This window comes from Nilaparvata lugens, chromosome X (assembly GCF_014356525.2).
Source record: "Nilaparvata lugens isolate BPH chromosome X, ASM1435652v1, whole genome shotgun sequence".
NCBI lineage: Eukaryota > Metazoa > Arthropoda > Insecta > Hemiptera > Delphacidae > Nilaparvata > Nilaparvata lugens.
Window position 1 is genome coordinate 4,073,891 of NC_052518.1, and position 27,391 is coordinate 4,101,281.

Here is a 27,391-nt window from a genome sequence, read left to right on the forward strand (position 1 = left end):
TATGAATAGCGTCACACTACTTGTGATCCAAGTCGTAGTTTACACGTATGAAGTGGGTATCCCATGTTGTTAAGGCTGTGCAAAGGCTAAAATAGTTATTGTGCAACTAGTGCGCAAAGTGACAGTTTGCTGCACCGAAAGAAACGTTTACGCCCGAGCCGTAATGGGCGGAATGCCTCTTGAGTGCAGCAGAGGAACTTTGCTCACGTATTTCACATTAAACTTTTCCTACAGTTACTATTGAATATGAGAAATGGTTGATTATGGGTAAAATGATGGCTGAAATCCATCAAATGTTTGTGTGTGTGATGCTGTTATTAATAACAACCTTAATTCATTTAAAAATTAATAATCCAATTGAAGTTGAAAATTCTCAGCCAAAGTTCTCATTTTTATTCATTCAAGAATCAAAATTCAAAATACACGCCAACAGCTGATTGGGATGGCTGCAAGATGGCTGAACCGACAAGCGCGCGACCTAGCGGGAAGAATTGTACCTAAGTTTGTTTCATCCAGCTAAAAACTACTGAAACAGGATTCAGAAATTTAGACTTTTGCTCAAATTACCGAGAAAAATGCTCAAAGTAAACTGAAAAATATTTATAAAAATAACATAGACAACAGAGAATATCTATTGTAGTATTCTTATGATTTTATTATTTTTATTTATATGGATATTGAACGGTAATCATTTAACCTCAAAATTCGAATTTTATCATGTATATTTGCTACTTTTCTCATTGCTTGCAGTTCAAAATAATAATTATCAATAGAAATAACTATTATTTATTATTAAATTATGAGAATTCGTAATGATGATTTAGATGAACATTATTCTTGTTTTGGATTTCTAGATTGGGATTTTATCATAAATGTAGGGTAGCCATTGAAATGATTCTTATCTAAATCTAACCACAGTCATTGTTACCAACTTAATTTTTGTTTTCGTGCACTAATCCTCCATATAACCTACCAACTATTTTATGTTGTCATGTTGCAAATCTGGAGTACGCAAAGTAATACTTTGCGCACTAGAGCGGAAAAGTGATTCTTTGCGTTCTGTAATCAGTGCAGGAATGGTCACTTTTCAAGGTACCGTAACTGTAGGAAAATGAAATTTTTACTGGTGATATTTTTCAAAGTTTTTCGATTTGTATATGATCAAGCTATCAAAGTTAAAACGTTTTCTCAGGAAAACGTTTTTTCCGATCATTACTTTTTGAGATATGTGTTCCTAAAGTTTAAGTTTTTGGGACAGAACATTTCAAATTCGGTAAGAGATAAATCCATGAGATTTAGAGGGTGAATTCTTCATGGTATTGTTGATTGAATAGAACAAAATTTTTCTGAAAATATCAATTTTTGATAAAGTTATTCAATTTACCAAAAATAACTTTTAGTTGAGTTATTTTTGGTCATTATTGGTAAATTGAATAACTTTATCAAGAATTGATATTTTCAAAAAAATTTTGTTTTATTCAATCAAGAATACCATGAAGAATTCACCCTCTAAATCTCATGGATTTGAAATGTTCTGTCCCGAAAATTTAAACTTTAGGCGCACATTTATATGAAAGAGTATGATCGGCAAAAAATGTTTTCCTTAGAAAACTTTTTAATTTTGATTGCTTGATCATATACAAATCGAAAAACTTTGAAAAATATCACCAGTAAAAAGTTCATTTTTAGCCTTTGCACAGCCTTAAAAAACAAACCTGTTTTGGCATTATCACTGTCTTTATACCAATGCAAATAGAAAAATCCAAAGAATTTAAAAACATAAATGCCTTGGCCCCCTATTAGACTAGGCAGCCAGTCGCTCACTCCATCACAAAGCATTGTTTTACGAGTTGGACAGCCACGTTTTGGTTAACAGTATGCTCTCCGGGCTTGGCATCCAACCAGCAGCCAAAATATTTTTTATTCAATCTATAAATGAGCCTAGTCTAAAAAATCTGGTGTGGTACACACACAACTTTCCTTGCTCATTGATCTATAAGCCTCATTCTTAAACGAGAATAATTTCGGGGAGTAATATAATGCCGATTGGCGGCTAAATATTTGAAACTACGATTATACTATTGTTATTGATTTCAGAGTACATTTTCCTTTGTTTGAATTGTGGAATTTGATGATTTTTTGAAAGTTGTCAAAACAGCTGTTCTACAAATAAAATATCGACTATGTGTTCTTTTGAATAAACTGCTCTACCTACCTACCTCACGCACGAGAAGGAGGTTACAAAGTCAATTTTTTCAAGGATGGGGTGGAGCCCCTGTTAGTTTCCCAGGGAGGAGACTCATGCCAGTTAATAGAGCTGATAAATAACTATACAGAGTATGAATTTGAAAAAATCGGTCAAATCATTTTTGAGAAAATCGTGATAGAAATTTAACAAAATTCATTCTTCTCAAGAATATTACGGAGCTCCAGCAATTTTCCCAGAAATGAGACCCATGTCAGTTGATAGGGCTTATAAATAGCTACCTAGAGTATAAATTTAAAGAAAATCGTTAGAGCCGTTTTCGAGAAAACCGTGAAAAACATTGTTTTTTTAGCCATTATCCGCCATTTTGAATTGAATTTCTTATTGTCGGATCCTCATGGTAATATAATAATAATAATAATAATAATTAAAAAATCTTTATTTCACTTTCTTACATAATTTATCGTTGAAAAGAATACATTTTTTACAGCAATGGCCACACGGCCGTCTGCCAGGAGTTGGCTTTTAAGTAATACAATTTTTCTTTATTTTTTAAATCATACATACATTTTATTTACATTTTATCTGCAAACCTGAAAAATAAATTACAAAATAATAGATATATATTATAATTAATCAATCATTGTGTTCTTCTTATTTCTAAATTCCTATCTTATCTCTATTTCATGTGTTAAATTCCTCAATGAGTTGCGAGCGATATCTCCATGCAATTCTCACATATTTTATTAATTTCTCCCAGCTCTCACCATTTAACTGCTCTATTACTTGCTGCTCGGTCAATTCACGTTTACCCCAAACCTCCCATCTGATTTCTGATAAAATAGAACATCTTCCTAAGAAATGATATGTGTCCTCCTTCAATCTGTCATTACACATTGAACAAAGTGCTTGGTCTCCGTCTCTATCTATTCTATAATTGAGAGGCCACAAAGCTGCTCTTGACTTCAGTATCATAGCTGTTTCTGCTCTATTGAACTTCGCATTTATATAGTCCCTGCCACCTAAATCCTGTTTTAACTTTGCATAGATGTCATGATACCTTGCCCTTCTTGCCCTCTCGCTACACTTTTCACGAAATTCCTTCATCATGCAGTCCATAAGTAGTTCTTGTTGTGCTTCCTGATTGACAATACTTGTTCGGCTCACGCCTACTTCGCATTGATATTTGTTGCCTAAATTCTTCCATTCCTTGAACCAACCCATATTTTTTTCTATCATGACATCGGCTAAAAAACGAGGCAAACGAGATGTTGGCAACTTCAATACTTTAAGAATGTATTTATAGTGCAATCTAAAACTATGAAAAAACAGAAGATTTTTCCCTGTTTCTAAATACAAAATGTAGTTGGGTGTACATCTAGGTAGGGAAAATAACTTTTTGATAAAAAATCTTTGAAAAATTTCTAGCTCTTCAAACATCTTGTAACCCCAGACCTGTCCACTATAACTCACAATCGCTCTAATTGCTGCATTGAATACCTCCCATTTAGCTTTGACTGGAATTGTGTTGTTAGTAATTATACTGCTCCAAACTGTATTCACTCCACACTTAGCTGCTGACACCCTATCTTTTATGTGAGTTCCGAACCTCATGGTGGCCGTGAAGATAACCCCCAGATATTTATATGTTCCTACTATTTCAATTTTCTCTCCACCCCAAAACCATTCTTCATGACTAGCCAATTTCCCACCCTTTCTAAAAACCATTATTTTTTATTTATTTTGATTCCCCATACCTCACAATACGATTTAAGTTTATTAATCATTCTCTGCAGAGCTTTGGTGTATCTGACAGCAGCACCAAATCATCGCATAAAGTAAGCCTCTAATATTTCGATCCCTAATCCATAGCCCATCTTCTACATAATCTAATAAATCATTAATGAATAAGGAGAAGAGAATCGGCGATAATAAGCAGCCCTGCCTTAAGCCGCAGTAAGTTTCGAATTCCTGTGTTAGCCCCTTAGTGGTCCACACAGCTGATTGTGTGCATTTATATAATTCCTGTAACATTTTTATTAATTTAAATGGTATTCCCATGTTATATAATTTGAACCATAGTGCCTTTCGGTCAATGACATCGAACGCAGCCCGGAAATCGACATACATACAATACACTTTAATGCCTTTCTTCGCTATTTTTAAAGTGACAATACTGTGCATGAAAATGTTGTCTACTGTAGAGTAACCCTTTCTAAAACCGGCCTGACTCTCTGTCATAACACTGTGTTGCATCACATATTTTTCCAATCTCCTCAACAGTACTCCTGCAAAAATTTTGACTCCCGAATCTAAGAATGCAATGCCTCTATAATTCTCTACTAGCGCCACATCTCCTTTTTTATGGATTGGGAAATTATGGCTTTGCCAAAACTAGAAGGTAACTCACCTTTTTCAAAAGCGTGATTGAAAAAGCAGCGCAGCAATGCAACAAAGCTTCTAGGGGCATATTTGAAAAATTCTCCTGGTATCCCATCTATGCCCGGTGCTTTACCCTCTTTCAATTTTTTTAACACTTCTAATATTTTGGCATCCGTTATTTCGGCATCCAAGAGTTGATTTTCGCAACGGGGCGCTGCATACAAGAACTCATCCGCCGCCCCTTCTAATGACAGTAATCTTTTAAAATGGTTAACCCAATCATCAGATGTTATATCAGCCGAGCATTTAAGTTTACTAGGCTTAATAGTAAGCCGCCGGTTGCAGAATTGATAGTCAGTCTTTTACACAAGCTATAGATATTGGTGTAGTATATATAATAGTGCTCCTACAGGCAGACCGCTCCTATGGATATGTCAATTTTCTATGAGTTTTGTATCAGAGCTTCCTGCCAACAAAGTCAATTGTTCCACTTCACTAAGTTGGTATACTTGCAGAGCGCCAGATTCAAAAGATCCAACACTGACGCACTTGGGGATGATAAGACAGTATTTACACACTAATACAAGCACGCCAATCAAGCGATAGAACAAATTTCGTCTTGTAGCTTGTTCGAATCACATTCGTAAAGCAGAGTCCTAGCCAGACGAGAACTTTCTTTTCCTTAGAAAAAGTTGTACTCGCGTGAGATCGCCTTAAATGAAACACTCAACTCACAAACGACACTTATACATCCAATAAGACGAAACACTTTTACGCAACAGCACGAATATATTTAATAAATTGCTAAAATTCACAGAGCCAACAATTTCTGTAACCATCAACAGCAAGTCAGGCTTGCCAACCCTTGTCGGATCAGGCTTGTCGGATCCTCATGGTATAAGGACCTTAAATTTAAAATTTCAAGTTAATCGGTTAATTAGGAATGGAGTTATCGTGTTCACACCACACACACACACATACACACACACACACACACACACACACCACACACACACACAGAGACCAACACCCAAAAATCATGTTTTTGGACTCAGGGGACCTTGAAACGTATAGAAAACATGAAATTAGGGTACCTTAAATTTTTTTGGAAAGCAATACTTTCCTTACCTATGGTAATAGGGCAAGGAAAGTTAAAACAGTGCCCGGTGTTGGAGTGAGCAACTGCCTGACTGTGTGACCTGGTTGCCTTGTCTAATTATGGTTGTAGTCTGATGGGGGGCCCAAGGTATTTATTGTAGAAAAACTTTGGAATTTCCTCTTTCCATTGGTATAAAGATCATCAATTTCGATTGAGTACTTAAATAATCATGCATTTTCAAAATCCGATTAATTTCTTGTAGTAACGCAGAATTTAGTGAGAAAATGAAGCAAACCTTAGATTGTGTCTGTGGCGTATGCGGCATGAAGGCACCAGGTGGATAAGGGAACGGTGGAGGGGGACCCTGGAGGTGCACTGGTGGTGGTGGCATCTGTTGCACTATATCTGACCACATAAAATACATCACATTATACGAGGTTCGTCCCACTATTTAGTTACAATATTTTGTTACAGCACTGAACGTGGCAAGAAAACGCTGAAATTTTCAGGGAACTTTCTTCCAGTGACTTATTTCATAAAACTAACATAATCTCATCAGAGCATAACGTTACTCACTGTAAGGGTATGCTCACATTGGATGCACTTGAGATCATGCATGACCAAGCGCGCACATGAGAAACAAAATCTGGAATGAGTCATAGGAACACTGACACTGAACGCGTGCACTTGCTGGTGGCGTTCAGTGTGAACAGCTACAGGCAAGTCACAACGTGTTCCAATGGATCTTTCCACATTTTGTTTCTCATCTGCGCGCTTGGTGCATGCATGATCTGATAAACAACTAAAATTAAACAAACAACTGGCGAGCGTCAAGAAAATTTCCATATTTTTTTTACATAGATTACATCCTAAAGACTCCAACTATGGAGTATAAGACAAGGCTTTGTCAAACTCTGGAGTCAGAAAATTGGCTTTCCGAGTCCGAGCGTTAACGTAGTTGAGGACTTAAATAGACTCTGGAGTTTATAGATCATTTTAGACCCTGGAGTTAATAATTTCGCTTTCTGAGTGAAGGGCTTATAAGTCCAGGACTTGAATTAGATTCTCGCCTCTTTCCAAGTCAAGGATTTATCAAAAATCGTTAAGTCCAGGACTTCAAACAGCGTGATTTTAAACCCTCGACTGGGGTAGGGTTTAAATTCAAGTTCTAGACTTAACTGAGCAAACACAATTCAGTTATTGTTTTGGAGTAGATAAAAAGCCAAATAGACATCATGGAATACCTAAATTATATGGATTAGTCCATCTAAATTCATAATTTATAGTTTGCAAGTTCATTTTGGAATAAAATTGTATCAGAAATATGCGTAAAAAACTAACCTCATTTTACTACTGTAACATAACCTAAAAATGTTCAAGCAAAATAATACAAGGATTGTCTTGGAATTTATATTCCAATCTGAATGTTATTATTCAATGTCATATTCAACATATTAATAATAATAACAATAATAAATTATTACTCCAGTTTTTTTCAAAAGAAATATGTTTTCAAACTCAATAGCCTAATGAAATTTTTATTCCAAAATCACTGGTTAGTATCAATGATCAATAATAGCATCACGTAGAATGAATTTTTTATTCATTCAACTTTCAAAGGTTTTGCTTTGAATAGGCCTACAAAGAAATCGAAACGTATTTTTACAATATAGTTTGGAGAGCATGCTCATTTGAATTGTCCCGCTGTAATCAGCTGTTTCCGTTTTGCTATAATGCCAACAATACAACATCAAAATATTGTGAATTTCCCTCATGTTTACTGCGTTAAAGTCCTGGACTCAAATAAGTCGAGAACTTGATAGACTCCGGAGTTTAGAAGATAAAATCGTGACTCAGAAAGTCAATTTAGACCCAGAGCTTATTTTAGTCGTGGACTCTGTAAGTCCAGAACTTATAGATCCCGAGCTCGGAAACCGTCCCTAAGTAAATCGAACCAAGTTACTCTGTTAATACATATATATTTCAGGATCAGATGCTAGAGAAAACACATATGAACATAGATTCGGGAACGCACTGTTTTGGATAGAATGATCCCAGTTTACTTCACTGATTATCAGTAATTTTAATTCGATGAAAGTTTGTTTTTACCAATCTGGTAGCTTTTCATTATTTACAAACTTTCAAAGAAAACAAATAAGTTATAGAGAAAATCCGGCAACTTACTCATCATGTTTAGAGGTGTTTGAATGAAGGCAGGTGGCGGGACATTGTGAGGCGGTGGAGGCAATCTACTGAAATTGAACTGATTATCCATATTTAATGGCAATACCTGCAATGAAAAACATTATATTTATTGTAAATATTAATCATTGACAATTTATCGGTTCGGTTTTTGAAAAATTGACACAATTTTTCTTCAAAATGAGATTCATTTGAATTTTTACACAATATCAAAATAAAATGCATCACTCTATAACTGAAAGAAATTTTCAAAATTGTGGAACGCCTGCCTACAGCTGTAAACCTATTTTATTTTTCACATACTTAAAAATAACAATTATATCTTGGAGTTATAATAAATCGAAACCCATATCTTGAGCCCAATAGTGCCCATCTTTCCGCATTTGAACTAAGTATTTGATCGAACCCACAATGAACATGAAATCAACTCATACCCAATATTTACCAAACAATCTTCCAATTTTAGTTTAAAATGAAGTCTTTTTTTATAAATTTAGTGACATAGTCCATAGGTAACCTTCATATAATTTCCAACTTCCATTGAAATAGATTAAAAAGAATTATAATGCCGAGTGACCTGGCTGGCTCAGGTCTGGTGTCGGAGTTTTCAGGTCATACCTGATCAATATCAGGGCCTCTGACTTGATCTAAAGACTTTTATTAGGCGGCAGGGACCGATGATTCATAACTATAATTTGAAAGGAGAATACAAAGGTATCTTTATAGAGAAATTATGCAAATTAAAAATGTAAGATAAAGATTTTAATCATTTTATAGGATAATTATTATAATCTCGATTGACAGCCGTCATCTTGATTAACTGGGCCCTGCTACAAGATAATAGTTCTGTAATAGTTTTCTAATAGTAAATACTTTCCTATTCTAATAATCAGATGACTACTGATAGTATTAGTTTGTATTTTAACATGTAATAGGCCCCTGGTTGTAGACTAGGATCATTGGATTTCCAGTCAAATTTACATGGAGATTATTATTAATTTTCATTCCCAAACCAAGGTAAAAATACGTAATATTCAGCAATCTCTATCTGTTACTAGATTTATGTTTCTAGAAACTTCTCTAAATATTTTGATAAGTACAAAACCCCTAAGAGATAGCTGCAAGGTTATGATTTGGAGATACAGTGATACATTATCCATTCAGAATAATACTTACTGTATTGGAAGGCTGTGAAGGTTGAGAACCCGGTGTGGTAACGTTCTCATTCTTATTTGTGCAGGATTTGATAAGATCTCGCTCTATTTCCTCAAGAGTCGGTATTTTCTAAAACAGAGTTGAAAAATTATCTTCATTTGAGATCCTTTAGTTAGCGGACTTTGCTAAAGGTTTATATTTCAATTTTATTTTTAGGGCTACTGAAATTAATAACACACAATGAACGATATTAAGTACCATTTTATCACAAGTATATTTCATTGGGTTTTAAGGTTTCTATTACTCAAAACTGTGCATCCGATCCATTGAAAGTGCTTGAAAGCTTCTATATACTCATTAAGATTATTGTAAATCTTCAAGTTTCCACAGGAAATAAATGTTGAATTATGATGGAGAGTAGTCTTTACAAAAGGAGATATCACGAGTAAACAATTCATTTCTCTATGATCTTTCAAACAATACACTAAGATTCAATAAAGTGGTGGCGTTGTAGATTAAACATTAAAATTCTGTACAAAAGCAGCAAACAATTCAATAATCTATGTAATTTCAGTGACTGCGCTTTAAAGATATTTAACTATTCACTAGTTTGAAAGTTGAAGAGGTAGAGACCATAGGATCAATTGTTGATGCCTCACATTTCAAATGCATGTAGTTTGGCCTAATGATGCGAAAATGGAACAATAAATTAAATTGTGATTACTTCTTCCATGCCCCCATAATTGACCCCCTGGGACATACTGATTTGAAGCTCCGCAAGGGTCAAATAAAAGACTTGACGTACTGAAGAATTTAAAATAGGGCTCATATCCATCCTCGGTACGGTAAAGTAAGAATCTATACGCAAAATTTCATGTTAATCGGTTGAGTAGTTGAGACGTGATGATGCGTCATTCGTGAATTTCCTATCCCCTACGTGTAAAGCCAGTTCTTTCCTTTAGTATAGTATTATAGATAACTTGGAGAGTTGGTACTGACAGGCAAAGCGGGGGGAAGTTGCTGCATTGGGGCCAGCGGCGGCTGTGGAGGAATCCAAGAAAACCATCTTCCATTCTCAGCAGCTGATTTATTTTCCAAGTTGTGAACAGGATCAATGATTCTGAAGCCATCTTCACGCGGGTTTGCTTCTCTTTGTCCTTCATTATCTGAGAGAACAAATTGGATCATTTGTTCACTTATTCCATTCTGAAAAATATAAAACAAAAATTATTGAAAATAGGCTATTTTTAAATTGTTATTCTGAAATAGTATATTACGCTACAAGCAGAGAAAGTTAGTGTTTACGGTATGAGGATAGTTTCCGAATACCGTAAAAACCTTTCTGAGAGAGTCGCGTACGATATTTTTCGCCACACTAAAGGTATAGCTGACGCCAAAAAGTTAGGCGGTTTCGTGGGTATCTTGTGCGTCCCAACAGCTGATGTTGTCAAGTAGAGTTGTCATCTAGCTTGGCTTAGGTGATGATTTTTAAATCAAAAGAGACAATAAATAGATGCATTGCATCAGCTGTGAGTAGGTTACACCATGTGACCCACGAAGCCCCCTAACTTTTTGGCATCAGCCTCATTATGAGGGGGGGGGGAACTTTGATGTCTCATATCTCAAGAACCAGACGTCGTAGGGTACTCAAAGTGGGGTGAAAATTTCCGATCTCACCCTCCTGAACACAATGCACCATATGGCACAGTTGTCCAAACACATTTTCAAAAATTTTCAAAAAGCGGCCGGAAAGGGTACTCTTTCCGGCCTTAGCCGGAAAGAAGCATGTTCTGACGTCAGACGAGAGTCGTCTGCAAACAATGTCTTTCAGATCTACGTAGGGACTGGAAAACAGCTGCTTTCTGTGCAGTGTGGCGAAAAGAATATTGAGGGAACTGCGACTTTGAATGTTTACAATGTAATGTAACATACACATACTCATATTATTTGTCATGAGTTGTAGAAGAACTACAAGACTTATTTTCTTATCAGTATCAGACTTGACCTATTTATTCTATTGTTAAAAACTTATTTGATCAATTTATTAAATATAATTATAGTACCCTTTTTGAAATTAATAGAATAATATATTAAAAATACTAATGTCCACTGCTCGTAAGTTGGCCTCTGGAAGGAATGCAGTCGATCTATTTTTAGACGTGGCGTTTGGCACTGGAGAGTCAGGAGCGAAACACTATGGTCGATTTGCCTTCGCCAAATTTAATGGAGTAATTTCCATTCCACCAAATTTGGAATTTAAACAGTGATTGATAAGTAAAATTACATCCTAACATTTCTAGTGGTTACATTAATGCTTTATTAGTGAGCAGCGTTTGTAGACACACTACCGAGTCGTCAACAACATGGCGCCATTCATTCATTCCCCTTCTCCGCCTCAGACGCCAACTTACGAGCGGTGGACAGTAATTAGTAAAACGTTTATTTGAAAAATTTATTTTTTAAAACCTGGAGATGGTGTAGAACACTGAAACTGGTTGTTATAATTTGTATTTTTAATCTATTATTTTATTAATTTCAAGAAGGTACTATTAATCTATTTTATAAATAAAATAGGTAGCCGTGAATTCATACATTTTATTTGATTAAATTGTAAATAGCAAAATTAAAAATTATTGCAAGTCCTCATGTAATGTTATTTTGGCAAATAAATTATTGAAAGAATAAGACAGAATCAGAATTTCATGGTAACATTACCATGGGTTTATTGGTAACTGATATTGGTAATGGTAACATTACCATGGGTAACATTACTGGGTTTCCAGGTTTAATGGTAGGTGTTACCATGAAACCTGGTTCTGTATTATGAATTAATTTTCGAATAAATATGCAGTGTTATTGACAACATCAACATAGAGTGACTAACTAATTTTTCATAATATATATTAATATATCATATAATTATCATATACTATATGGATGGATAATTAACGTTTGAGACTCCCGATCACTTATTGTATTTTTTGTTTAGTATTATCCTTAATTCTGAATAAGATTAATATCTTTTGATGCTTACTTACTATAGAGTATCAAGTTTATTTTATTTTAAATTTAATTTAGTTTTATGATTTGAAGTTTTTGAGTTTTCCATTTTTTCCAATTTCCATTAACCCTATACCCTATTAATCATCCTTAGTTCTTCTAATACCTCATACTCCTTTTCAAATTCCTAAACTCCCAGTTTAATGAACAATTTTTTCCTTAGTTTATTGTTAAAGTTAGCATTCATTCTATTTATGTATTTTATTATTTGTAGGCACCTGCTGTAAAATCTTTTAGGTTTAGCGGGACCAATTTTGTAATGCTTTTTACTGAATAAAAATGATTGATTGATTATTCTTTCAATTATGGATATATACCACAACATCTCTTACCATACAATCATATTATTAAATAAATTATTATTTCGGACTATGTGTAGTGTAATCTTATTTAAATTTGGGAGACGAATAGCATAAGGTTACCTTATTCTTCCTCTATCATTTTGATGATGTACTCATGAATAAATAAACAATAAAAAGTTTTCACAATGAAAGGAATCCCCATTGTTAGAGATAATAAGGAAAAATGGTGAAGAGTTGACGACGGTGAATATTAAAATAAAATACAATTTTGTATTGTTTGCTCTATCCAATAAATAAATTAATAAAATTACTCACAGTATCCACTTCTTCTTCCTTCGCTTCGCTATTAGGGTGGATGGATCCCCTTGGACCCTTTCCATTTTCTTTGTTGTATTCATGTGCTAGATGTTCATGTTGAGCTTCCCAATCATCTAAAACATATTAAAAAGTATAAATTAGAGAAATAAACGATGGATCTAAATTGGATTAAGTTGGTGAGTATTATCATAGAGAAAAATAGCACAAGAGGATATCCCATGGGAAGTTTATGCTCCAATTTTCAATGTTAACTTGAGCTGATAGTTCTTTTTCGTGATGCTGGTAGTCTCTCATACTGTGCCATATTTACACTCTCACCCGACCAAAACAATTGTAGGATATCTTATATTTCAAAATAAGACCCAACTCACTTTATAAACTTCTGTTTATTTTCGTTCTACAACTTTTCTCTTTCGCACAACATAATTCTTAGACTTTTTGTGTAGTTGAGAAGTTGATATTGTGGTAATTATTCATATTAAATAAAAAAATTAAGAAATTGTCAAAAACCACATATTTGTTGGTAGTTAGAAAAATCGGTTTCGGTTGTTACACCATTGTCAATCTCTGATAAACAGGTAAATCTAAGGGTATGTTTATCAGAGATTGACAATGGTGTAACAACCGAAACCGATCTTTCTAACTACCAATAAATTTTTTTTTGACAATTTCTTAGTATTTTTATTTAATAATAATTCTTTGAGCCCATTTCAATGACTGAATGTTTATTTTTGGTGAGGTTGTTACTCTAATTAATAACATTTTAAACACATGTTAAGATCTTGTGTGGGATGATAACTTTCAAAATTAAATATTTCCTACATAATAGACAGTAGTCTACAGTAATCGGCTTGAGTTGAAAAAAATCGACTTGAAACTTGGAAAATAATTACTATTCTTCTTATGCTACATATTTTCTCTATGGTATTATTGATTAATGCCAGCGAATGTCACTTAGCTGTTTCGATATCTGGGCCCTGTTCCATGAAAAAATACAACCAAGGTTTTGCTCATGAGCATTAGGTAGAAGCATAAGCATTTTCTCATTTTTATATGAATAAGCTTTACCTTATACTCTTACCTTAAATGCTCCTGAACTCTGGATTTGCTCACGTATTTTAAAGATTTTTCATCAGCTGATTCGCCTCACTTTGTTTTATAGTGGAAGGTTAGAATGTGCTACTCACGTAAGCGCTAAATATGCAAGTATAGACACCGCTTGTGTTTGGTTATCTGCTCTGTTCTCTATCTATGAATTGAATTTTAAGTTAGTTGAGTTCTGAATTTTGAAATGATAGCGTGAAAAAATGTCATCTCTATAATAATCTTCAGCATAATATTATAATCTAAATAGCCTTCTTATAATCGTCTACACTCTCATCTTCTTAAATGTCTATCTCCTATTCTGTGATGGCTATTTTTATATCCGATAGGTATCTTTTGTAGGAATAATGGTAATATATATTATGGTTGAATCTAAAAAGTTTTATAGTTCTCAACTATTGGTTGTGATCTTATACGATATAGTTTCCTCTTCCCCACACGAATTAGTTGAGCCATTTTACTATGAGCAAAAGGTGAAAAGCTGCTCTAGACTAGACTCACCTTTTTTGAAGCATTTGCTTCAAAAGTTGATCAAATGCTCCAGTTTATTCATACAAATTTGAGTATGAGCTTTTATTTTTGAGCAAATGCTCAAACTATTTTTTTGATGAGCATGAGCAAAGGGTTTTGCTCACGTTTATTCATAGAAAATGAAGCATATGCTCCATATTTTAGAAGTATAAGTGAATGCTCAAATTTATTCATATGGCCCATTGTTGTGGACTCTCCTATCCGTAGTGCTCTTTAAGGGCTACCGGCGGTCCCCGGAACCCTCACAGGACACCACGAGGTGGCAGGCGAGGTCGAAGCGGTCGCCCACCAGGCTGTTTCAGCCGCCTACTCTTGAGACTTGACACTGGGGAGCTTGGTGTTCTTGTAGTTCCCCAGTCTTCAGTGCCGAGATATCGCGCTAACTCCTACCTTGAGTCACCCCATTCGCCAACACCCCTACCTTGAGTCACCCCATTCGCCGACACCCCTACCTTGAGTCACCCCATTCGCCGACACCCCTACCTTGAGTCACCCCATTCGCCGACTGAGTCTAGCTGGCCCACAGCAACATTGGTGATTCTGATTGATCAGAGTATTGGGTGGGCCAAAATATACTCAGAGTAGGCCTATTAATGGAAATATATTATTACTTCTATATAACTCGAGCTTGAGACACCTTTGAGACAATCCAAAATGTTCAGTGGTTCTCAAACATATTGTGCGCTAGCTGCTAGATAGTTTCGTATGTCTACAATATTCGTTATTCATTTCGATCCTGCATGAAAGGAAATCACCACTACAAGATAGTAAAATTATTGATTTATTAAATAGATGATTTTAAAATAGCATAAGTGAATTTAATCAATTATGATTCTATAAATTCAACACTCACCATCGTCGGAGAGGCCATGACCAAATGTTTCGTCATTGAGCATGTCGAATTCAGGATCATCTTCCAGAACTGGCATTTCATCATTCTGTGAAAAATAAAACAATTATAAATAAAATCATTGCAAAAAATCATCTCCAAGAACAACTTATTGAGTTATCCTCCATTTAAAACCATACATTTATTCATCCTAATAAGTATATAAATATAAAACACTTTCTAGTTTTATAATTTAAATTTAAACAGGAAACACGATACGATTAAAAACACTTAGAAACTTACATTAATTTTCGGTGGCTTCATCAACCATTTTCAGTTGTAGTGAGTGGTGTTTTGTTATTCAGTTTGAATTCCAACGGTCAATACCACAGAGTACGTAGTAAAGACGAATGGAGGAAAAAGGATTACAGATTGAAGGGGAGCCATTATGGGTTACAAAGGGAAGATTTCAAATTTGACTGTGTTATGGATGAGGAATGGGGTAGATTATGAATTGATAGAAAAGAGGAGATTTAAAATCTCCTCTTAAAAGAAGATTTCAAAAACTCATAATCTACCCATTTCTTTACAGAAATAGTTATTTGTGCAACTAGTGTGCAAAGAGACAGTTTGCTGCACCGAAAGAAACATTTACGCACGAGCCGTAGGCGAGTGCGGAATAATGGTTTCTTGAGTGCAGCAAACAAGCTTTGCGCAGGTATTCCACATTAAATTTTTCCTACAGTTACCATTGAATATGAAAAGTGGATAATTATGGATAAAATTCCCTGAAATCCATCAAATGTTTTTCTGTGTAATTTTATTATTAATAAAAACCTTCCAAATATCCAAAGTCGTAATCATGGCCAGGTCTTCCTGGATAGATCGTGTCAATTAAACATGGTACATAAAACTATACCATTCATTTGTGAGCCCTTTTTGCTTTCTACCTTTATCAGTTCCAAAATTTGGTTTGCAGGCTACCGCTGGGCATGCTAGGTTATAAGCTTCTGTCACTTTTTTATGGAAAAGGTTAAATTTTTCCTCACTTGTAGAGACTGTGTGCAGTAAATTCCAATTTATTCCCATAAGGTGTTGTCGAAACACTGCTACACTGTCTTCTGTAATTTTCCTTCGCCTAAACCTATACCTATCCACCCAATCAGGAACATTTACAACTCTGTGGAGTTCTTGCAGCACATCAATCAGCACAGCACAGTGATCCGCCACCAGTGGGTTCACTATCGCAGCCTTATAGTTACTTGAGCAGTCATTGGTTGCTACAGCATCTAGTTTCGTCCTCTTGTTGGCTCAAGGACAGTCCAGAACAAATTATGCATCTTCAAAACATTATGCAACCTTTGAGCCTTTGAATCTCCACTGTCAAGATGACCATTGAAATCTCCACCGATGTAAACTCTATCAGCCCGTTCAGTGACAAACTCCAGACACAGCTCAAGTTGGACAATAAATTGCTCAAAATAGGCCTGATTTGAACAGTACACACAAATAACCACCAGTGACCAGTTGCTGATAACAATGCCTATAACTTCGAAAACAAGCTCAACACAAAAAACACTAAGATAAATTTTTTCAACTCTCAGTTTAGTATCACAGAAAATGGCCACACCACCATTTTTATGGGCAGTGCGACAATATACATTTGCTAGATTCATTGTCATATCCTCCAACACAATTTTATTGTAAAAGTCAGTTTCGTCTTGTTCAAGCCAGTGTTCACATACACATAAAACATTCAGTTTCTTATTTCCAAGGAAAAGTGTCAATAAATTTAATTTTGTCCTAAGACATTGAACATTTATAAAACAAAATCGTAGGCTATCATTGGAAACTGAATTATCTACTCCATTAGCAAAAACTACTTTACTGAGTGATGAGGCTTTGTATGCCGAAAAGGCTTCCTGGTAGTGTTTCTGTTCTGAAATCTATAATTGGCCACAATAATTCCATCAGGCCAACAAGCAGGCTGAAAAAATTGTTCTTCATCTTCAACTGCAACTCCCAGTTTGAACGATTTGTAATGCTGAGAACTGGCTCTTACCTCTTCACAATAGACAGGTTTAGAGCTGAACTGATTAACAAAGGTTTGGAAATCATCAATTAAAACATCCGTAGCTAATTTTGACACAAAAAGCCATTCCCTGGTTTCAGCCGACTTCATTTTGTTATTTATTTAAAATTGAATAATAATAATTAATTTATAATGATTAGTAATTCAATTGAAAATTTATCTGACTGCTTGAAGAGGAATTTTATGAGTTTTTTATTTTTTATCTTATGTAAGCATTGAAATGATTATAGTGAGGTCCACGTTATAATGATAGTATTTGATGAACTTTGATGTTGCTATCCTTTTCTATCATTCAACAAAGTAGGTAGTACTATCTAGCACTATCTTTTCTAGCTCCACAACGAAGCCAACTCTGTTTTTGACAATGTACAAATACAATTAATCAAGGCACATAATAAATAGGCAACGCTGTTCTCCACTGCCATTATAACGTGGACCTCACTATACCACAGTCAGTTTTACCAACTTAATTTTAATTTTCCTGCACTGGTGCTCCATATAACCTACTAACTATTTTGCTTTGTCATGCTGCAAATCTGGAGTATGCAAAGTAATACTTTAGTGATTCTTTGCGGCCTGCAATCAGTGCAGAAATGGTCACTTTTCAAGGTATCTGTAGGAAAAGAATATTATGATCACCCCGACACATATTATTATAGTGGGGTATCATAATTAGAACTAAGTTTAGTATTAGCAACTTTTGTATGTATAATATAACAATTATGTATATATTTTGTCAATAAACTCCTCTGGTTGCAATTCATTGGCAATCAGAGAAATTACTATTATAATTATTATTATCCATAACCCACTCAAATTTTAAATCTACCGCTTGTAACCCATAATGACTCTCCCTCAATTGTAATCCTTTTTCCTCCATTCGTCTTTACTACGTAATCTGTGGTCTTGACCGTTGGAATTCAAATTGAACAAAAAAACACCACTCACTACAACTGTAGACGGTTGACAAAGGTTGGCGAAGCCACAGAAAAATAATGTAAGTTTCTAAGCAGTCATGCAGTCAATTATTTATGCAAATAAAGAATTTTGTTCACTTACTGACTAGAGTATACTTTCGGGCGGAAGGCGTCCATTTTCAACAGTCATTGTTGAAAATGGAAGCTTATAAAAATGACTATGGATTTAGTGCAGGAAAGATAGGAATTTGTTGTATGATTTATCAAATCTGGAATGTACCGAACTTGACATTTCGTTTGAAGATTCTGAATTTATCAATGTAAATTACATTGGTTATAGTTTTTTCCAAGTTGTTCTTGAAAGATAGGAATTTGTTGTATGATTTATCAAATCTGGAATGTACCGAACTTGACATTTCGTTTGAAGATTCTGAATTTATCAATTTAAATTATATTGGTTTATAGTTTCTTCCAAGTTGTTCTTGACACTAAGTGGCACGTGCTAACGTAACACGGTTGGTTGGTCTAGTGGAAGGTTAGTATAATATAAATGCATTGATTATAGATTTTTCACGGTTCATGCATGATCTCATGTGCACTTGAGATATGCATCCAATGTGATCAGAGGGGTATGAGTTTGTTAAAAATCTTAACATTAAAGTAGATTGCATTAAAAATTCATACCTTCGAGTAATTGAAAAAAGGTCTCTGTTCCGCCATTTTCTGTAAAATATAAAAGAAAAATTGTTAAAACAATATTAAGGAAGCAGCTACTTTGAATGTCTACATTGTAATAAAAAAATTATTCGTCATGAATTTTCATTATAAGGGGAGACCTTATTGTTAAAGATATTAAGGAAGAATGTTGAAGACACTGAGAATTGATAAAAAATGAAATTAAATAGAAAAATACAGAAGAAATAAGACGGGCCCATTTATAATTAAACTATACATGTTGGCCCAATGTCGACCAGCGCCAGTGTGTGGATGGGTGGTTAGCCACCCAGTGGCAAGAGAATCATCAACGCTGTTCTATCTTTCTCCACTGTCATTATAACGTGGACCTCACTATATAAAATCAATATCACTTATTCAAGGGGCAATATGATCATTATCAGTACTTTGAAAACGAGAACGTTACTGATCGTGTTATTGATATCGGAAGGGCGCTTAACGTTACGTTGGACCCTAACGCAATCGTCGCTTGTCACCGGCTTCCGAGGAGAAAAAATCAATCCACTTCTACAATACATGTGCGTTTTGTGCGGCGTGGAGATGCGGACGCTTTACTGACGAACAGGCGTGCAACGAAGCACTTTTCGACGCGTAACATCGGCCTAAACGTAGAGGGTGAAAATGAAAATCCAATCTACCTCAACTTATCCCTAACAGCAAAGAGAAGGCAACTGTTGGCTAAAGCGAAATCTCTTCTGGGTGATAAGGGAGGACGCCGTGTGTGGGCTGATCGTGCCGGTAGGATAAAACTAAAAAGCGAAGATGGCACCGAGATCAGAGTTTTGAGAGATAACGAGGACTTGGCGATTTTAGAGGCAAGGAGTGAGTAAAAGACTGTAACTTATCATAGAAAGAAAAAGAAAATACAAAAAATCGATTGAACTTTTCTCTTTAAATGTTAGGATAGTTAAAATATAAGAATACAGAATAATATTAGTTTAACGTTCGAATATGATGTGTAATGTTCTTGGGGAAAAATAAGAATGTTCGAGAGCATAAACGTGTAAGAAATGATTAATTATCTTTCACAAAATATGAAAAGAGTATTTTTCTACTTTGAAACTTTTGGTAACTGTCAGGTAAAACACTTTTATTTTCTTATCAACTGGTAGGCCTACGGTAGTAACTGCTCTGAATACAGAGAATTATTTTTGACAATTTTTATATTGTCTTCCTGATATTGATAAAGTGGGGTTTCAGGTGGAGTTGTTGGAATATCGCAAAGATTGTGATATAGATTGAATAACAGTTTGCTTTTAGGATGGACTTGGCAAAGTCGAAATACTGAATGACAGTCGAATGATAATGAAAATGAGATAAAGTAATAATGCAATGTTTTATCGCTCTCTTATGCGTTGTCTTTTCTTTCAGCGTTTCTTCCGGAATTCGAATGTTATTATTATATTTTCTCATGTTATCCTTATTATTTTGTTATAAAAATATTAATCTATCCAGGTTCTCTAATTGAATACTGAAATTTTCTTATTATTTTTTATTTGTATTAAGTTGGTCTCAATTTATTCAAGTTATCTGACTGAAAAGTTTCTTATCATTTTCATTATAAGAATTCAATATTTTTATCTGGATTCTCTAATTAAACACTCTAAGTTTTTCATAGGAATTTGGAAATGTATATATATGCAACTCATATTGATAAGGAATTTTTACGGTTACAATACTGCGGAGATAGCACGGCCGCACCTGATGTGACCGTTAATAAGTTTATTGTTGTTTTTTTTTGTTTTTTCTTAATTATCTTTTATTTTTAACGTTGAAGGTTTCCATAAAAACTTTTCTCTTATAAACCAGTTGAACGTTTTCCATACATTTTTCACATATTTTCTCTAGCGTTAATTCTCTTTTTAAATAAAACAGATCAGCTAATATTTCATATTTCCCGTTTCATTCAGGAAAAAAGGGTTTTAATTTATAATCTTTCATCTTCATACATTTTCCCTTTAAAATCAGATTATTAAATCATCTCCTTAAAAACACATAAGTAACATTGGCTCAATAGATACATTTCTCACTTGCATGATAAAAAATAATCACTCAAATATAGAAGGAATTGGATTAAAAATTGGAAACTAAAAAATAATGGTTTTGTTTAATGATTTCGGAGGATTGATTGAGGATGGCTGCTACGACACAATAGAATATGATGATGTGTTGGATTTTCGTCCGTCACTGAAATTGAACAACATTTGTAAAACTTCATTCAACATCCTACATATGAATATACGTAGTATGAAAAAAAATTTCGATGAATTATCTCTCGTCCTTCAAAATTGTAAAACCTCCTACCATTTAATTATACTATCTGAAACATGGGCTTCAAATGAGCACGAGTTTTCTTTCAATTTGAACGGATATTCAGTTATAAATTCACCTGCCAAATTTAATAAATGTGATGGAGTTTGTGTGTTTATTAAGGATAATCTAAATGCTGAAATTTTAAGCAATGATATTGCTTCTGCAAATTCAATCATTCTTGAAATTAGTGTACCACAGATGAAAGAAAATATCACACTGATAGCTATATATAGACCTCCATCATTATCGGTTGAATCGTTTGTTGAGGATCTTGGCTCATGTCTAGAAGAACTCAAAAATAAAAGAAACATAATACTAGCCGGTGACATAAATATTAACCTCGATCAAAACACAAATTCTGTGAATGAGTACTGTAGCTTGTTACATATGAATGGTCTAAAATCGTATATAAATAAACCGACAAGAGTACAAAATCAATCAGTGGCAACTCTTGATCACATATTCCATAAAGACGAAACGTCAAATTACAAGGATGTTGTAGGTGTAATTTTCAAGACTAGCATCACTGATCATTGTGCGACTGGTCTTTTTCTGGGTATCTCAGATCACATACATATAGCCCCCACAAACTGTAGAGAGTATACTGAAAAAATAGACTACTCAAAACTAATTACAAATCTGCAAACTGAATCTTGGCAGGATATATTTGATTGTAATAACCTGCAAAACTTGACACCTAATTTCATCAACAAATTAAATAATCATATCAATAATTCAAAAACAAAAATAAAATTGAACCACAGACAAAAACCTTTAAAAAACTGGATTACTGCAAACTTAGTAAACTGTATAAGAACTAGAGATGGAATGCATAAAAAACTGACAAAACAACCTAATAATCTTGACTTGAAATTGCAATACACTAGATATAGAAACGTATTGAGAAATCTTATAAAGCAGGCTAAGCAGAACTATTTTAAAAACAAGATAACACAAAATAAAACAAACAGCAAGAAACTCTGGAATTGTATAGATGAGCTGTTGGACAAAGAAAAGAAAACCACTGATGTAAACATTGAACCTAGTGTCTTGAATAATTATTTTGCAGAGGTTGGCAAGTCGCATGCAGAAAAGATAAGAAACTCCAATATTGATATTCATTTCCCTGAAACAATTGTCAACTCACCAAAGTCTTTTTTCTGGTTTCCAACAAATGAATGTGAGGTAATTAAAACAATATGTACATTAAAAAATAGCTCTTCACCTGGTATTGATAATATAAGTAATTTTTGTTTGAAAAATATATCCAGTTTCATTGCTAGTCCATTGTCCTTCATAATAAATAAGTGTTTTGAACAGGGATACTTCCCAGAGGAGTTCAAAATTGCTAGAGTCGTACCTCTTCACAAGGGTGGAATTAAAAATGATCCTAGTAATTATCGACCGATTAGCCTACTTAGTAGCCTGTCTAAGGTAATGGAGAAAATAATAAAAACAAGAATTGTAGAATACCTAGATAAATTCAATATTATACATAAAAATCAGTATGGCTTCCAAACCGGCAAGAGTACACAAGATGCTATATTACACCTGGTAGACATAGTGACAGATAACTTTAATAACAATAAAAAAACTCTTACAGTGCTGCTGGACCTGGCAAAGGCTTTCGACACAATTCCACACAAAAATTTGTTGAACAAACTGAAAAATATAGGAATTCGTGGCAAGGCATTAGATTTGTTCAAACACTACCTAAAAGACAGAACACAAATCATATCAATAGGAAGCAAGTCTGATCAGGTGCATTTGTCGGAATATGGGGTACCCCAGGGAACTGTGTTGTCTCCAATATTGTTCCTGGTGTATATGAATGATTTGCTCAAACTTAATTCTGAAAATAGAACAATTATTTCATTTGCTGATGATACCATTGTGACTTTCTCGGGTTCTACATGGGAGGAGGTGAGAGATTTGGCAATGAAAGGGTTGAAGACGGTCAAGACATGGTTGGATATCCATACACTCACATTGAACCATAAAAAAAGTTCATTCATAGCTTTTTCCCCTACTGCCGGATCACAACCAACAAATTTAAGATTGCAAATTCATGATGCATCATGCAATTTGCCTGCTGCGCTGGATCATTGTCAGTGCCCAATGATTGATAAGGTGGACCATGCTAGGTATCTGGGTGTTATAATTGATTCTCATCTTAGATGGAATTATCATATTGATGACAAATGCAAAAAATTGAAATACCTCATTTTCAGATTCTACAAAATCAATTTGATAAACGACATAGAAATAACTAAATTAATTTATATAGCGTATGTACAATCTATTCTACAGTATGGGATTCTGGCGTGGGGGGGAGCCGCGGGCTGTCATATAAACAAAATTTTTGTAATGCAGAAGCACATAATAAGGGCAGCTTTGGGTAAACCTAGACTCTATCCAAGTAGTGAGCTTTTTCGGGAATTGGGAGTACTTACTGTGAGGGAATTATATAGTAAAAATATTATCCAATATGCATACAAAAGTAATTTCAGACTAGAAATACGAGATACACCATACAACCTACGAGGCATAACGATAAACCGGCAAAGGGTAGACTTAGATGTATGCAGGAAACAATTCAAATACAGAATGAATAAAATTATGCGTTTAGTTCCAATGAGAATAGTAGAGATGAGCTGCAAAAAATATCACACTAGAGAATTTGATGATTGGTTGAAAGCAAATACTATATTGTAATCCTTAAAACAGTAACCCTATCCAACAATATTTGCTTCAAACTAAAAAGTGAGCTGCCATCTTGAAGAATAAAAAAATTTAAATAAATGAATAACTGATTTCTATAAATTGAGCTGAATTTCAATCCGGGAAAAAAATAAATACGAGAATAAATCATCTAAACTTCAGTGTATTTGCTGTTATCATATTGATTTACATTTTCTTCAATCTAGAAAATTTTATGAAAACAGGAAATATTATTTCATGATAGAAAATAAATACAGTATACAAAAACAAATAGAGTTTTAGGGTTTCTGCAGATCACCATCAGAAATAAAAATAAAATAAATGAGGGAAAATAATAAAGGGAGAGTATATCCCTACATTTTTACAATAAATTCCCCTACAAGGTCGATTATTGTTATGTAATGTCTACTGCTTCACTATTGTTATATATATATATATGTTGTTTTTAATGTAGAAGTTATATCATTGTGACTCAGGTTTATGCTACAAGAAGATTATCATTGTGATATGCCATTGTTACTTCTGGTTGTTTTTATAATTAATATACTCAAAAATTTACGGTATTGTATTTTTCATCATTGTAAAAAATAAGCACAACTCGCACTCCGCGCTCAGATTTTTCTTTGCGGGTGCTATTTTTCCGTAAATAATTAGTTAATTTTTGTTTTGTAAAGTGTTTTTATGGAAATAAATTTTGATTTGATTTGATTTTGATTTGACAAATGCAGAAAGCAAATAAACCAGGACTTCCATAATATAGAACATAGTATCTGGCGATTAATGTGGACTAGAGGATAAGGACAATATAGAACATAGTATCTGGCGATTAATGTGGACTAGAGGATAAGGACAATCAGTAGCCATCATCATACAAAAGTACAATGTTAGCATGTATGAGCGTAATTTTCAAATTAAAATAAAATTTATTCATCAAGAAAAATATATTTTTTGATTTATTAATAAATGTTCATAGGCTAATTGAGATTGAATATTCTGGTAGTTCATCATTAATACTCAGTGAAATAATATTTTGATACGCACAAGAACAGTATAGTTTGACCTGCCATCGTGCTTTTTTTGAAACCATCTATCCAGAAAATGGTCATGGATGTAGGAGGAATTAAAGAATAACTCTTCATAACCTAAGAACAATTTGGCAATGGTGCAGGATCTAGGAAAATATAGAGCTATCTGCGTTCTCTAAGTCAGACAAGGATAGCAAACCAATGTTCATCAGGTGCTGACTTTATAACGTAAATATTCTTATATGTATCCAATAGCAAGCACAACAATTCTGATAGCAATCGTTTTGTCAAGCTATTCTCATGATAAAACATGTTAGAACAAGACACGAACTTCTCTAACCTAGCAACAATACAACAAGACTTACTATTCATCAAAACACGTTGGCATATTTATTAATAGTTATTATATTGCGCAAGTAAACACAAAAGAATATTGATACAGCAGTTGAATAGTAATACTTGAATACCTAGAAACAACTCTAGGCACGTGCCGGACACCATCACTTGGTGCGTTTAGAGACAGGTTAGTATAGTATCAATGCATTGGTTATGGCTTTTTCAAGTAGTTATCGGCTACTATTATACTCAAGAAAGATAATAGTAGTGAAATTTGATAGGAAATGGACAGCACCAAGTTTCAAAACATCATGTGAAAGATTGAAATTGCAGTATAATATTTAAGAGGGAAATGAGCTTGCAAAGCTTAACCTCCAAGTTAATAGCATTGAACGATTAAAAATGCATACCTTTGAAGAATCAAGGAAATTTAAAAACGGTCGGTACCGTTTACCGATATTGGATGGACAAGGCGTCCAAATTTCAAGATATATTTCGAAATACTCTACAAGTAAGCGTCTTCGTATTCAAGATGTAGGTGTATGCGAGGACCGTCATCGAGAAAAAAAGACAATGGGGAACAATTCGGGGTTAGCCATTTTAAATTGTCACTGCACCCTAGATATAATCCTTCTGTTCCAGTTTAAGGAAAACTGAACAAGGGAATCTATCTCGACATCAGGAAAGTATCAAATTCAAATTGCTCGAACTGGGATCAGACTAACATCAACTAATCGAAATACTTGATGTCCTTGACACTGGGGATACCAGACTGACTGACAGACAGTCAACGTTTAAAAAATCATTCTAAAAATTTGCTTATTGGTCAGTTCAATGAATAAATTGATTTTTTTATCAATTTCTGTCTGATGAGAGCAGAATCCTGTGCATGGAGCATCCTTTACTTCCTGTTAAATAAAAATAACTAAGAAATATACCTTATATACCTCCTTCTTCATCCATTACCCACATCTGTGGGATCGATGGCGTCATTATACAATAAAAACAACACTTTCATACTCAAGTCAAGATCAAGATGGCAGAAAGTGACTAAGTAGTTAAAATTTGAGTCAGATCATCACTCATGTATTCACGCACTTCATAGTAGGCTCTGACTCTCATGAATCCGGTCACCACTCTCTCAAAATCACGCAAATCCAACTGCTTCACTCCTGCAGGCAGTCTATTGAAGTAGCGTAAAGCTGCACTTCCATAACACACCTGCGACCTCTGAAGACGTACCCTCGGATGTCAAGCAGCTCTCGATGCCTAGTGTTGTGATGGTGCACATCATTCCGAGTCAACAAACCATGCTGACTCTTCTTGACATGCAGCAGGCAGAGAAGAAGGAAGTGGCTGACAACTGTCATAATACCCAGTCTTACAAAAAGGGGCTTGCAGTGTGCTCGATGTTCGCTAGCAGTTATAATCCGTGCAGCCCGTTTCTGCAGCTTAAGTACTTCCACCACCCTTGCTGAATGACCCCACATGAGCAGACCATAGGAGATATGGCAGTGGAAAAGTGCATGGTAAGTCATTACCAGATATGCCTCTGTCACATGTCCCCTCAGCTTCAGCAACAAGAAACAAATTCGCGACAGCCTCCTGGTCACTTGTTGGATGTGGCTAGCCCAGTTCAGTTTTGAGTCCAAGACAAACCCTAACAGCTTTACAGGGTCCTGTTCAGCTGGCAGGCTGCGAGACAAACTGCAGATTATGTTTTGTGTCTTGTTCTCATTCAACTGAAAGCGATTTGCCTGGAACCATGAGGTTGAAGATTGGAGATGCTCTGCTGACAGTTCTAGCACATGCTGTAGGTCCACTCCAGATGACAATAAGGACATATCATCAGCAAATAGCAGAGTCGAGCCGTTGTTGTCCAAGTCATTTATCATTATGATAAACAGGATTGGTCCCAGTATTGAACCCTGTGGCACTCCAAAATTCACAGGAAGTGGGCTGGAAGAAGCTCCTCCAAGAGACACCACTTGTGCCCTCCCAGTCAGGTAGGAATTCAATAAAGACAAAGCTGAGTCCACAATCCCATAGTAATGGAGCTTATCA

At 34.7% G+C, this 27,391-nt stretch overlaps 1 protein-coding gene across 1 annotated transcript in view; it reads right to left on the bottom strand.

Moving 5' to 3' along the window:
• LOC111055283 (protein PAT1 homolog 1) overlaps positions 1 to 25,919 on the bottom strand; it is a 61,011-nt gene extending 35,092 nt beyond the window's left edge. Inside the window, exons 1-8 of the mRNA XM_039442265.1 lie at positions 25,738 to 25,919; positions 18,882 to 18,920; positions 15,213 to 15,297; positions 12,722 to 12,837; positions 10,044 to 10,250; positions 9,066 to 9,173; positions 7,872 to 7,977; positions 5,983 to 6,092 (exon numbers count right to left, since the gene is read on the bottom strand). Coding sequence (XP_039298199.1) covers positions 5,983 to 6,092; positions 7,872 to 7,977; positions 9,066 to 9,173; positions 10,044 to 10,250; positions 12,722 to 12,837; positions 15,213 to 15,297; positions 18,882 to 18,917 — 768 coding nt within the window. The 5' untranslated portion in view covers positions 18,918 to 18,920; positions 25,738 to 25,919. The remainder of the gene's footprint in view (positions 1 to 5,982; positions 6,093 to 7,871; positions 7,978 to 9,065; positions 9,174 to 10,043; positions 10,251 to 12,721; positions 12,838 to 15,212; positions 15,298 to 18,881; positions 18,921 to 25,737) is intronic.
• Between the last annotated feature and the right edge of the window lie 1,472 nt (positions 25,920 to 27,391).